Raw genomic sequence first — 12,333 nt, forward strand, 5'->3', positions numbered from 1 at the left:
GTGTCAATAGATGCATATATTCATTCGTTTCTCTAGATATTTATTCATAGTATTTTTTTTTAATTTCAGAATCTCAGAGTGTACATGTTACATCAATTTACGATGAGAACAATTAAGAGCCGTTTCGACTCATCTGGCCGGAGCATCAAGTATTATATGCCAGCGATTGTTCAGGGGGAAGGGGCTGTGCGAAATGTTTCCAGCTTCAAAAAATCTACCATTGAAAGTTTAATTCCTGGAAAGAAATACAAAATTCTGAATGCCACTAGCCACCCCACATTTAGCATTGAGCACAACGCGGACTCAGTCGGAATTTATTTTTATTTTACGGAGTTGCATCCCTTTTTCTTCAAAAATATTTTAACAGTTATAATACAACAGCAAAATAATGGCAAACACACACAAACGCTCAAATACACACACACACACACACACACGACGAGAGGATGTATATCAATGAAAATAATAGGAATACTGAATAGTGATCTAAATATATTTTATAGATAATGGACACCTCATTCGAACTGACCGAGGAGGGGAAAAAAAATCAGAAATGATTTTTTTAATCCTACAACCTACAACATGGCTAACGCATCGTCATTGGCTAACAGCACACGACTGTCGCTTGGCCCGGTCCAAGTAAAAAGCGTAAGTGTAAATATCATTTGCGTCGATGTCTGTTTGAGTATGTATAAGTGAGTACTATTCTAATAATTGATTTTAAATTTAGATTGGTGAGACGGGAGTGGTGTCCACCGGTTCGCAAAGAAGGGAGGTGCAGCTGTCAATGGACGGTCGGTCTGCTCTCCTTACCCTCTGGGCTAAGGAGACAGACCTGGAAGTCGTTGCTGGGGACATGTATATTGTCCGAAATATAGTCCCCAGTAACGACTTCAATAAGCAGAGGTGCTACTCGTCCACCCCTCTGACAAAGTTCGTGGTAAAATGCATACACTGTCTCGTCAGAATAGTTTTTGCTATCAAAAAAGTCATTGTAATATCTATACATAGAGACAAAAGTATTGCTTCAAAATTAAATGAATTCTATTTAGTTTAAGTAAAATATTGAAATATTGTAAACGAATTTCTTCATATTAAGATGCTATTTTGATGCCTCATCAGACTCTAATATTGATTGATATTGATTAACAATTGCAGCCATATGAATGCACAGAACTCCAGGAAACATTTAAGGGGGTGGTTGAGTCTGTGTCCTTTGCCAGGTACTACTTTCTTTTTCTCTTAGAAAGGTTTTGCCTTTCGTTTTATTTATTTTTTTAAATGCATCTTCCGTTCTAAAACTATTGCTGATGTTTATTACATTGATTATGTTTATTGTTTTAATTTCTTTCTAACATAATTTTCCTTGCCATGCCACCTTTTTACGTTTGTCAAAGTAAGGTATTAAAATGATTTTAAAAGAGAGCTTTTAAAAATATCACATTTAAATGATTTAATTTCATTTAACATGGCAAAAAAAAACCCCAATTAAACATAAACCAATTGTCTACATCCATGTTCTATCAAACTGATATTTATGAATTTATCATTGCAGCAATCTCATTGAGATTAACGATATGATGCTGACAATATCGAAGGACAACCTTGCTAAGATTTTTCCAGGCAGACAATTCAGTCCGGTACAGGTTACCGGACTGAAAAGAAATGGAGAAATTTGTGAAATGTAAGTCAAATTTATTATCTTTAATCATTTTATAAAGCTATGTGATATTTCGCCTGCTTTATCAATTTGTAAATGAATTTCTAATAATCTTAATTTTTCTTTTCAGAGATGTGAAGAAGGCCAAGATGTGAGAAACTGTGAGAGTCATTAAAGTGCCTTGATCCAAAGGAGTGGGGTGGGGGGGGGGGGGGCACCTTAAGTTCAGTTACTTTAAAAACAAAACATGCAAAATTATTTTGGACAATATTTTTTATTCAGATATTTGGTGTTTTTTCATACTGTTTCCCCTATTTTGTTAATGTTTATCCTTGCATTTTACGTTTCAGTTAAATAAGTTCATAATAAATTTGCATACTAGGATCAGGGTACTTTAAAATGTATGTATGAAATGAATGAGTGAGAAGAGACTATTTATGTATTTCAAAATAAAAAAAAATGAAAGAACCTGAATTATATTTTATTTTGATGAATTTGAGAATGCATCGTTTCGCCATGAAACATTTTCATTGTTTTGCAAGAATGAAGGAATTTGTACACTATTCGGGGAAAACTAGCTTACAATTGCCGTTTAATATTTGTTAAACCAACATGGTAACATAATACCTTTTTTACGATCATGGATATAGTAAAGGTTGAATGTTTTTGAAAAGTCTACAGTTCCAATTTAAATTGTTGCATGACTTTTACAAAGATATACATGTACTATCCCCTTTTCACTCTGTTGATATTTTACTTTACTCACTTCTCTTTATCTTTTAACAAGCAGCGCACCCTACTCAGAGTACTCAGAATTAAGGGCGAGTAGTATCGAGAGATCGATAGATAGATAGATAGATAGATAGATAGATAAACATGAATGTATAATACATGCACTGTGAATAAATAATATGAATGAACGACAATATATTACATTACGAATATCAACATATATACCTCACGTATCCTGTACATTTCTTTTAGATTCATGATGAACGACACAGCTTTGCGTTTGTCAAAAAAATCATCTGTGTAATTGTCCTGCATATTATCCTCTTCATCATTTTCATGATCATTATAACCATCCATGTTCATGGGAACATCCATAGCCTACAATACCATAACTTGTTTATTAAACAAAGGTTTTTTTTAATATTGGAGAATTCAGTGCAAAAGAAGGAGATCATCTACCGACCCACTGTACATGTAATATTTATAAATTTAAAGGAAAAAAAAACCAGCTGAATAGTCTTACCATTTCGAGATCGTTCGTTTTATGAACCGAAACATTATTATGAACACGGGCTGTCTGTGCATCATTCGTTTCTTGAACTGGTGTATTGTTTACAACAAACTCTGCCTGTGTATCCAACATATCCAAATGGTATTTCATTGTGTGACGATAATACGAATTGTATTTCCGATATACTTGTTTGCATCCAGAGACCCTGCATTCTACCCGGAAATCTGGTTTATATGAATGTTCTGAGAATATATGCCTGATTAAAATTCGCAAAGTTACTGCAGTAAAAATAACACAGATAGGACATTTCCAAGCCATCGTATAGGAAGATGTTATAGACAAAAAATCCATTAAGTTGTACCAGAGACATAAATGTAGTTGTGCATTCTTCAGATTGTAAAAAGAGAAAAATAGGATTAACGAGGCCGAGTACAGAACGAGTACGCACGCTTTCGCGCAGCGTTTCATTTGTATTGTGACGTCATCTTTTTGCTTGGTTGACGCCATGGCGCGATAGTTTCAACTGCAGATATTCAGCGAAATTTGTTGAAAATGGCTCGTTTAATGCTTAAAATTAATGTTATATTGTGGAATAAACATAACTGTCTCGAAGTATAAGCTATATTTGGGCTCGGGCGAAAACGTGAAGAGGGTTCAGCAAGCCTAGCCCTCTGTCACGTTTTCTTAACCCGCCTAAATATAGCTTAATTCATATATTTCAAGACGGTAACCATGTAATTTATATTAATGACCCTTAATATGTGATGTTATATATTTTTTTATTACTTAAATATGTCTGAATGCTTTAATAATACTACAAAGATCACCATTCCCGTCTTTGTCAAATAAAAACTAGCCATTATCTGACAAATCTGGGAAATTGGGCATACAAAAATCAACTTTGATAAGACCCCTGGAACAAACCAGGAGGTAAAAGGTTTTTTTTATTTGACCATTTGATGCCTTTCAGCAGTAACTTTAATATGTAGAACAGAAAAAGAAATCCCTAGGGCAGAAGTTTAAAAATATGCAAAATAGATACATTTAAAGCGAAATCCTATAGGGTCCTATGTTAAAGATTAACAAACTTTGAGATGACCCCCTAAACAAACGGTGTGGTAAATGTCTTATTTTTTAATCTCAAAATAATAATTATATAAGTAGAAATTCAGGTAAAAAAATTCATTAAAAAATCTAGGGCAGAACTAATTAGACCCGGCCTCGTTAAATTCTACGAATGAAGATATATTGTCTTATATTTTCGAATTTCTGAGATGGTTAGAAACTTTTATTAAAGTTCGTGTTAACTGTGCGACTAATCTAAATACGAATTACTTTGGCTTTTCTTCCGCAACACACTTCCGTTTCGCGCCAAATCCGATTTGCGCCGGGTTATCAAAATGGCTGAGACTTGTGAGAGGATGAGAAGTTTCGAAGACTTGGGCGCTGATGGTGTTATTGGATGGCTGAAAGAAAGGGATGTGTTAGGAGACGGTCAAGATTTGATAGCAGTTATATCATTCCCATGGAAACATCAAATTTAATACTTTGTATAGATTATAAATGTATTATGCAACCAAAGTAGATATAATTAGGCTTATATATATATATATATATATATATATATATATATATATATATATATATATATATATATTCTAATATGAATGGGACATAGTGCAATATTTAGTTGTTCTACTAGTGACTGACGATTTCAATTGAGTCGGAGGACTCAACTAGATTCATTCACTGGCACAGCCAGGATAGTGTTACCACAAGGGGCTTGGTTGCTGGATAGTGAAGTTCCTAATTAATTGTTTCTGATGAAAAAATTGATAAAATTGGTAATTAAAGGTGTATTTCAGTGTTTTGCAATAAAAAAATTCACCGAAAACCCCCATTTCAATCAAGTTGATTGTGGTTGAAAAAGTGTTTTCAATGTACATTTAAAAAACTTTAGTAAAATCAAGATCCATATTTCAGGTGCAGCTTACTAAGAAAAAGAAGACTAATTAATAAAACCTCTGGTCATATACACTTATTTCACAATTGTCATGAGAGAGTGTGTCATTAAAAAATGCATGATACATGTACATCAACATGTGAATTATTTATGAGTATGAAGGGTAGAAAACTTTAACATACTTTTTTATAACATTATCGTCACCATCTCTTTCAAAATCCATATTTAAGGCACTGCTACAATACAAAATAGAGTCTAAAATGCCATCCAAAGCAATATTTTTGTTTCTATAAAACTTGTTTCCAATTGTGTCTATCCTAGTAAGCGTTCGCATTCTTGAAGCAATAACTAATAATTTCTCCCTTGTGTTTACACGTTTAACATGTACTTTAATTTTCAGACACCGCTCTGCGCATGAGCAAAGCATATCGTGAACAGTCCGTGCTGGAGGTAAACGCGTGGTTTTACTCGGTTCGTGTTGAATTTCTCTAACACTTTTACAATGTAATGTTGTCGTTATTTAATTTTTCAATTTAATGCATGTAAAGGTACATGTACAGTGTAGGCCGATACGCTTTAAAAAAATTATTTCCTGAACTTTTGAAATAAAGAACCGATATTGATATTCGAAGTAGAAATTTTCCTTCCCGTGCGCTAGGAGCCCGTGTGTTGCCAGCAGTTCTTCAACGTCAAGAATGAGTAGTAAAGTACATGTATTTTATTTTATTTCTGAACTCGGGGCATTTCCGAAACCTTTGCGTTTTGTCGTATTTTTCATACGCCGGAAATTATTTTCTTAAGTATGCCTTTTGTTTTGGCCGATGCGACTCGAACACGTTGACAATCTCAACAAAATCATTCGTGCGTGACCATTCACCTGGGTAGTACGTGGTTGGCAGATATTAGGGCTATATAAACTAATATGGCTGACAGTGGCCTGTCGTTTAAATGACTTCAGTAGAGCTTTAAGGTATGTACAGAACACTAGAACATGCTACTACACTAGTTTCACAGATCGATTCAGTATGCTTTTTAAAACAGTACGTTTCACGTTTTCCACGGTTCTGTTTAAAAACTAAAGCTTTAAGCTTTGTGAATGGTGTGCTAGCTTTTTTAAGGACCGAGTCCAGTCCGAGTGCACATGGTTGTGAGTATATTTATTTTCAGGCATTCGTTAGTGCAAAGTTATCACTTTTCTGTATTGTGTTTTTATTTGAAATTAGCATCATTCTGAATTTATTACCATAATAAATACTGTAATGGTGCTCACAAAAGCATCGTTTCCTGATATTGTAAACATCTGCCTAAAACAGAATAAAATACGATTCCAAGCTGTCATAACTTGTATTGTTAAGATTCTTTGACTGGGCATCAACGGTTACTTTAAAGACCAATAACAGGCAATAATGATAATTCTTATAACTGAGAGTTCATTATGAACATATTTTACTGTACATGTTACATGTACCAGTGGACAAAAAGTGATCAGAATAATTTGCTGAATGATTGACAATGCACATAAAATTGTAATTAAGTATAATTATGTTAAGGAGAGTGAGCTGGACATCCTCAGTTGCATGAAAGCAGTATCACAGCAAATTAAATACCAGTCAATGGGATAAGCAATGGTGCCACTGATTTCAAAATGCAAGGTATGGAAATCTGCCGTGTAGTAACAAGTTAATTAGCTTCTTTTTGATAAGTGTATTACATAAATTTAATAACTGATAATCAGGAAGGGGGTCCTTACCAAAACCCAATCCCTTTTTTAATCCACACATTGAATTTATACATTTCTATATTACATGTATTTCTTCTATTATGTTGGAAATTATATGGGGTATAGCATTTCCATGTGCCAATATTATATATCCATAAATTTGCAAGATATGTGATTTCTACTCAAGGAATTAAATAATTTTTATACTGAAAATACACATTTGGGAAAGAAAATTATATGACTGACTTATCTTTATACAACGATATTTCATTATACAGTCTTCCAACATGGTACTGACTGGGGGAAAATCTGAGGCACCAAGGCTTGTTGTAGTCACTAATGGAGATGAATCTGTATCAACTTGTATCGAGGTTGGTGATGGTGTCAGTATGGATGTGGGGCACAACATAAAGGAAGCGCTGAACATTTTAATCTTTCCGTACTATGCGCTAGATCTGACATATCCTAAACAACATCAGTTGGTGGGATTTCTTCAACACGATGTACTTCAGGACAGAAAAAATTACCAGCTACCTCAAGTTTTCCAGAAAGGTTGATGATGAGCTAGCCAATTAGTCATTAGATTGTCACATGTCTGAAAATAAAGTAGTAAACATTCTTTTCGTTTGTAATCGGAACTGTAGAAAAGACAATTGAAATTTGAATACATCAGTTTTTAAAATTATCTGTACATTTTCGAAAAATTGAAAGATTATTTAATAAAAGTTTGCAATTTATATTCCAGTCTCATTTCATATTTTTCTATCAAAATATACGAAATAGCCATCTAAAAAAATATGTATCCCTTGTGAAATAGTTTGAGTATGCCTTAGAACCATTGAATAAATGTGTTTAGATTTTAACCACCTGACATTTCATGTGTTTATAACCTAATCGCTTAACATGAGTAACATGTTTAGATTTAAAGCACTTTTGTAAATATGTTAAGAACATGTTAAAAAATTAAACACATAAAAAATCTCTAACATGGTTGGTGTTTAGAAAAATCTTTCGGAGCTAAACACATTTTTACAGTGTACGTTTTAAATAGTATTGCTACTGTATTAATGATCAAGTACTTTATTAGTATGTCACTCCTTCAACGAAACCCATCTCTGCTTCTGCTACAAGTGTGAATGGATTAGCGATCAGAGACAATATCATGTACAAGAATGTACATCAAGTTCTCAGTAAGACAACTAAGGAAGCTTCACATTTATTGATTGGACGAAGCAATATACAAACATTATTCTTGTTGCCCACAATCAGTTCTAACAAAAACACATTTAGTGATTAGTTATACATACTTTAGAATGAACTTTTTATTTAAACAAAGAATTCATGAAAATAATTAACTAATAAACTACACATAATCTTAAAAAAAATTATGATGGTAAATGCTTAATTTAATTTGTAGACGCAGAAGACTGCCTAACTCTAGCAGGCATTCCTTTTCTCTTTAAAGAAAAGCAAGAGGACCTCACTTAATTCCAGCTGGATGACTAATGCTCCATCTATATACTGGCCAAAGACAAGCTGTTGTCAATGGGAGAAGAAACGTTTGCTGTATATGTAGAATGGTGTTAACTGCTAACATGCGAAAATTTCTTCCAGGCATTTGTTGTTTTCATGGCTTCATGGACATCATAACTATGCAACCAGTTTTTTTCTCACATGTGTAGGAGTAGAGAAGACGATTTTTAAAAATTTGGCTTTTTTTATATCTGACCCCACATGTGGCGCCCAGGGGATGGTAGTGCCATGAATTTCACAATTTAGATTACCATAGAGATGCCTCACACCAAAAATAGTAACAATCAGCCTTGTAGTTTTTAAGAGGTTAAAGGTGTAAAATTGTTAACGCACGACGGACAACGACGGACGAAAACAGATAGCAATAGGTAACATGAGTTAAAAGTTGCTGAATGCCTTACCAGAATATATTCTTCTGAGTATTAAGCAATTAAAAATATGAAGGGACAGAGCAAAATAAGAGTGCGCATTTCAAAGTCAAAAATTGCCATTGCAGAGGCTCTGGGCAAAAGGGAGCAGGTAAAAACGGGGCAGCCCTCAAGGTATTTGCAAATTAAATTAGAATACATGTACGCAACATAGGAAATGCATTCTGAATGATGTGGTTCCACCATGCAAGTCCGCCCGAGAACTGCATGCACAGTACCTGAGAATGAATCCCCTAACTAACAGGAGCAGAACTCCTACAGAATGGTTCACATTGAGAAGACCAGCAAGCTATTCAACGCTGCCTACCTGAAGCACAAACAACTGACTGCTTAACGTGCCTTGAATTTGACTTTAAAGCTGAACGACAAAAAGAAGTTTACTGGAAATAGACCCTTAAATGCCTGTACTGCAACTTCTGGTCATAACAAAATAATCTGTAGGAAGAAATGCAGACAGACAGCCAGTGTCCAAAGACTGCTTAAACCAAACATAAGCCTATGGGTAGCCTTAATGGAAAATCCGATAATGGGGACCACCCTACAAGAAATATTCCTGGTCCTCAACTGTCCAGCTCTATCCTACAGCGGACTGCAATTCAGTTGGATTAAGATGGTCCCATGATGGTGGAGATGGTTGAAGAAGGTAAGAAAGTACCTGAAGGACACTCTGGAAACTGCGGATACCCACCCCTTACACCCATACCAATTGAAAGTGACGGCCACAACAACAATCCACTATACTGGTATCGGGACAGGAATCCATTCTAGTCTGCACCACAGGGTACTTGGACCATATGTGAAAATCTTACCACTGAGAAAAAAAAACCATAGGGTCGCTGCAAAAAAACAAGCTTTGTCGTAAGCGTCCAAAAATGGGCAAAAGCCCATATCATCCAGGAAAATGCTCAGCATCCCTTACCATGGAGTGAACACTTCACCACCGAGGAAATCTGTCATGAATTACTTACAGAGAACCTACCGCATTAGCCATATGACTACAGATTGAGACAGTGCCGCATTCCGTAAAGGAAAACAGAACTAATTCCAAAAATATCGAATGAGAGACCAACTGATACTGTGGTTTCATCAATATTCGTTGAATACTAATTTTCATGGATTTCGTTGTTAAGCTGATCCACGAAATTTAATGTTCACTGAAATGAAATTTCTGTTATCATTTTGTATTGATAGGGTCATTGGCCTCGAATTTACGTATCCTTGAAACTGTGATTTTCACTTTATCAACGAAAATTGATACCCTTGAATATTAATGAAACCACAGTACTGACTATAAAAAGCATTGGTTGCTGAAATCATCGATGTGATAGGCCGAATTAGCAGAGAACTGTTTAATGTCTCGATGAAGTCCAGACATTATGTAAGAGACACAGATTATCAGTCAAAGTATGAACTGTAGCGTGTACTGATGAAAGAAAAGGTTGCCCTGTGTCCACTTATTTGTGCAGGTAAAGCATTTTTATATCGGTTAGTGCTTGCAGATATCTGCGTCACTTGCCAGTGTCGATTTAACAATTTCGGCAATGATATGTTGTGTGGTAGTGTATTCCAAATTTGAGAAGTTGTTGGATCAAGGGATATCATCAATTATAATATAACATGTGACAAGGAAGGTCTTGTGTCGTTCAATTCAAGGTTGGCAAAAAAGCGAAAAATACTGGTTAATAAAGTACAACTACATATAAAAGTACTTCATATATCGTCTTAATCAAATTTGTAGAAATATAAACGATAGTACATCATGTCGGCTATGACATTTTATAATTGTCTATGATTTCCTGTAATGGTTCATTCATACACCATAGATATTTGTTTTAAAACTCAAGTCAGGTATAGGTGCATCTATACAGTTACCATAGATATGATATCAAAAATTTCATTTTCTGGTTATTTGGTGCATGTGAACATGGGCCAAAAAATTATGAAAAAAAAAGTGTGACTAATCCCAAAAAATATTTCAAAAATTATTAAAGACAATGATACATTTTCAGGAATAACTGACGTTAAGCAGGCCGATCCTTATTAAAGAATTCGTACGTTTTATATGTCTGCGATTGACGTTCCAGCGATATTCTTAAATGTTGGGTTGTTTATAGTTGAGTCTCAGTACTTCATTAAATAGTGCTGCATGTGAACAAATATAATTTATAGAAGCCTGTGCTCGGTTTGACACATATGAGCTCAGTATTACAAAGTATAACACATAATTTAAAAAAAAAAACATCCTTCAATTTACATTACAAGTATGTTACATGTTATTATACAAAGCTATAATCAAATACATTTGTTAAAGATGAGGCGCCATCGGACACCGATCATAACCCCTGAATATAACAAAAAGGGGGGTTTTATCCTCACCATCCAGCACAATAAATTATGAATGTATCTTGCATTTGAAGAAATTAGATTTACATAAAGAATTGGAATAGCTAATTAAAAAAAAAATAGGAGCAACCCTGTAAGGTTAACAATGCTATTTTTTTTGGTCCGGAAAATAGTAAACACAAGATCAGACAGAAGCCCCTGACTTTAAGATCGGCGACTAGTAAAATAAGATCAGAAGCTCCCGACTTCATGACTGTGGACTAGTAAAAACAGATCAGAAGGATCTGAAGCATTTCTATACACACCCTTTGAAGTTTTCCATGTTTTCAATCGATTCGACTTGCATTGTGGGAAATTTCTATGTTTCAAGTACTTGCTTCCAAAATTTCAAAATTGCACATGCAGATGGTAGATACAGGGTTCGACTTTCATATGTAATAGGACCTACTTTCATTCACACAGAAAAGAGCAAACAATATATAGTTAGTTTTTTTCTGTTCTTTGTTGAGGATAAACCAAAATCTGAAGACTATACAAGCATTAGGTAGCGATGGTTATGAAGTGTTCTGGGCTGCTTCTATAATTTGCTTTCAGGATGCACCAAAACTGCTGTGCTCTACCCGAAAAAGGACAATATTCAAAGAAAGTTGAAGAATGACTTTAGAACCAGAGAGGTTGCAACCAATCATATATTATCAGATATTTTTGGGAAAGCTGTTGGAACCGTTAATAAAAAAGGATTGATAGTGGCACAACTCAAGAATTCTATGAGGAAGTTATGAATTTAATGGCAACTTGGGACTGTCTCTAGCTTGATTACAAGGTATAATTAAATTTCTACAAGTTAAAAGTACATCCTATATGATTTACCAGATCACATTAGAACAGCTTCCAATATATCCTCTTTCAAAGGTCTATTTTAAATTTCAATTTTTCTAGGAATAGAAAGAAACTTTAAAATTTTAGGACACTGTTAGGAGTGAATTTTAACCTTATTGCTTTGACGGCTCTCCCCGCTTTCTTTCGCATCTTATCTCTCAAATCGTGGGACTTACCAGATATTGTTCGAATTTAATTACAGTATGTAATATAAGGCCAAGCACATTACTCTTATTTCAACATATAACAAGGGCACCGCTAAGCGGAGCATCCCCTCGCGACATGAGTTATTGTGTGTAGGGATGCATTATTTAGCAATATATAGTTATGTTAATGAGAAGACCACATTCTACTAACCCTCCAATACTGCAAAAACTACATTTTCATTACCTGTACAAGATCTAAATCTAAAAAATATCAAGTTGTTGATTTGAACTGCTTACTTTCAGAAGTGAAGCGGAAGATTGATAACTCTTACTCAGAAATTTCGATTGAAACTTGTATACAAAATTGATTATGACATTGATTTAATGAAATAATAATTTGTAATAGTATTAATGGTTT

At 34.4% G+C, this 12,333-nt stretch overlaps 1 protein-coding gene across 1 annotated transcript; it reads left to right on the forward strand.

Moving 5' to 3' along the window:
- The first annotated feature begins 486 nt into the window (after window positions 1–486).
- LOC117686014 (uncharacterized) lies at window positions 487–1,837 on the forward strand. Its single transcript, XM_066079634.1, has 5 exons — window positions 487–648; window positions 731–940; window positions 1,159–1,223; window positions 1,556–1,684; window positions 1,791–1,837. The coding sequence occupies exons 1-5, from the start codon at window positions 583–585 to the stop codon at window positions 1,813–1,815; spliced, it is 495 nt and encodes a 164-aa protein (XP_065935706.1). The 5' UTR covers window positions 487–582; the 3' UTR covers window positions 1,816–1,837.
- Window positions 1,838–12,333: the final 10,496 nt, after the last annotated feature.

Source organism: Magallana gigas, chromosome 1, assembly GCF_963853765.1.
Source record: "Magallana gigas chromosome 1, xbMagGiga1.1, whole genome shotgun sequence".
Lineage (NCBI taxonomy): Eukaryota > Metazoa > Mollusca > Bivalvia > Ostreida > Ostreidae > Magallana > Magallana gigas.

Coding starts and splice junctions, on each gene's coding strand:
- LOC117686014 (XM_066079634.1), top strand. CDS start 583: ATGGCTAACGCATCGTCATTGGCTAACAGCACACGACTGTCGCTTGGC. Junction 649..730: donor GCCCGGTCCAAGTAAAAAGC/GTAAGTGTAAAT, acceptor TTTTAAATTTAG/ATTGGTGAGACGGGAGTGGT. Junction 1,685..1,790: donor AATGGAGAAATTTGTGAAAT/GTAAGTCAAATT, acceptor TTTTCTTTTCAG/AGATGTGAAGAAGGCCAAGA.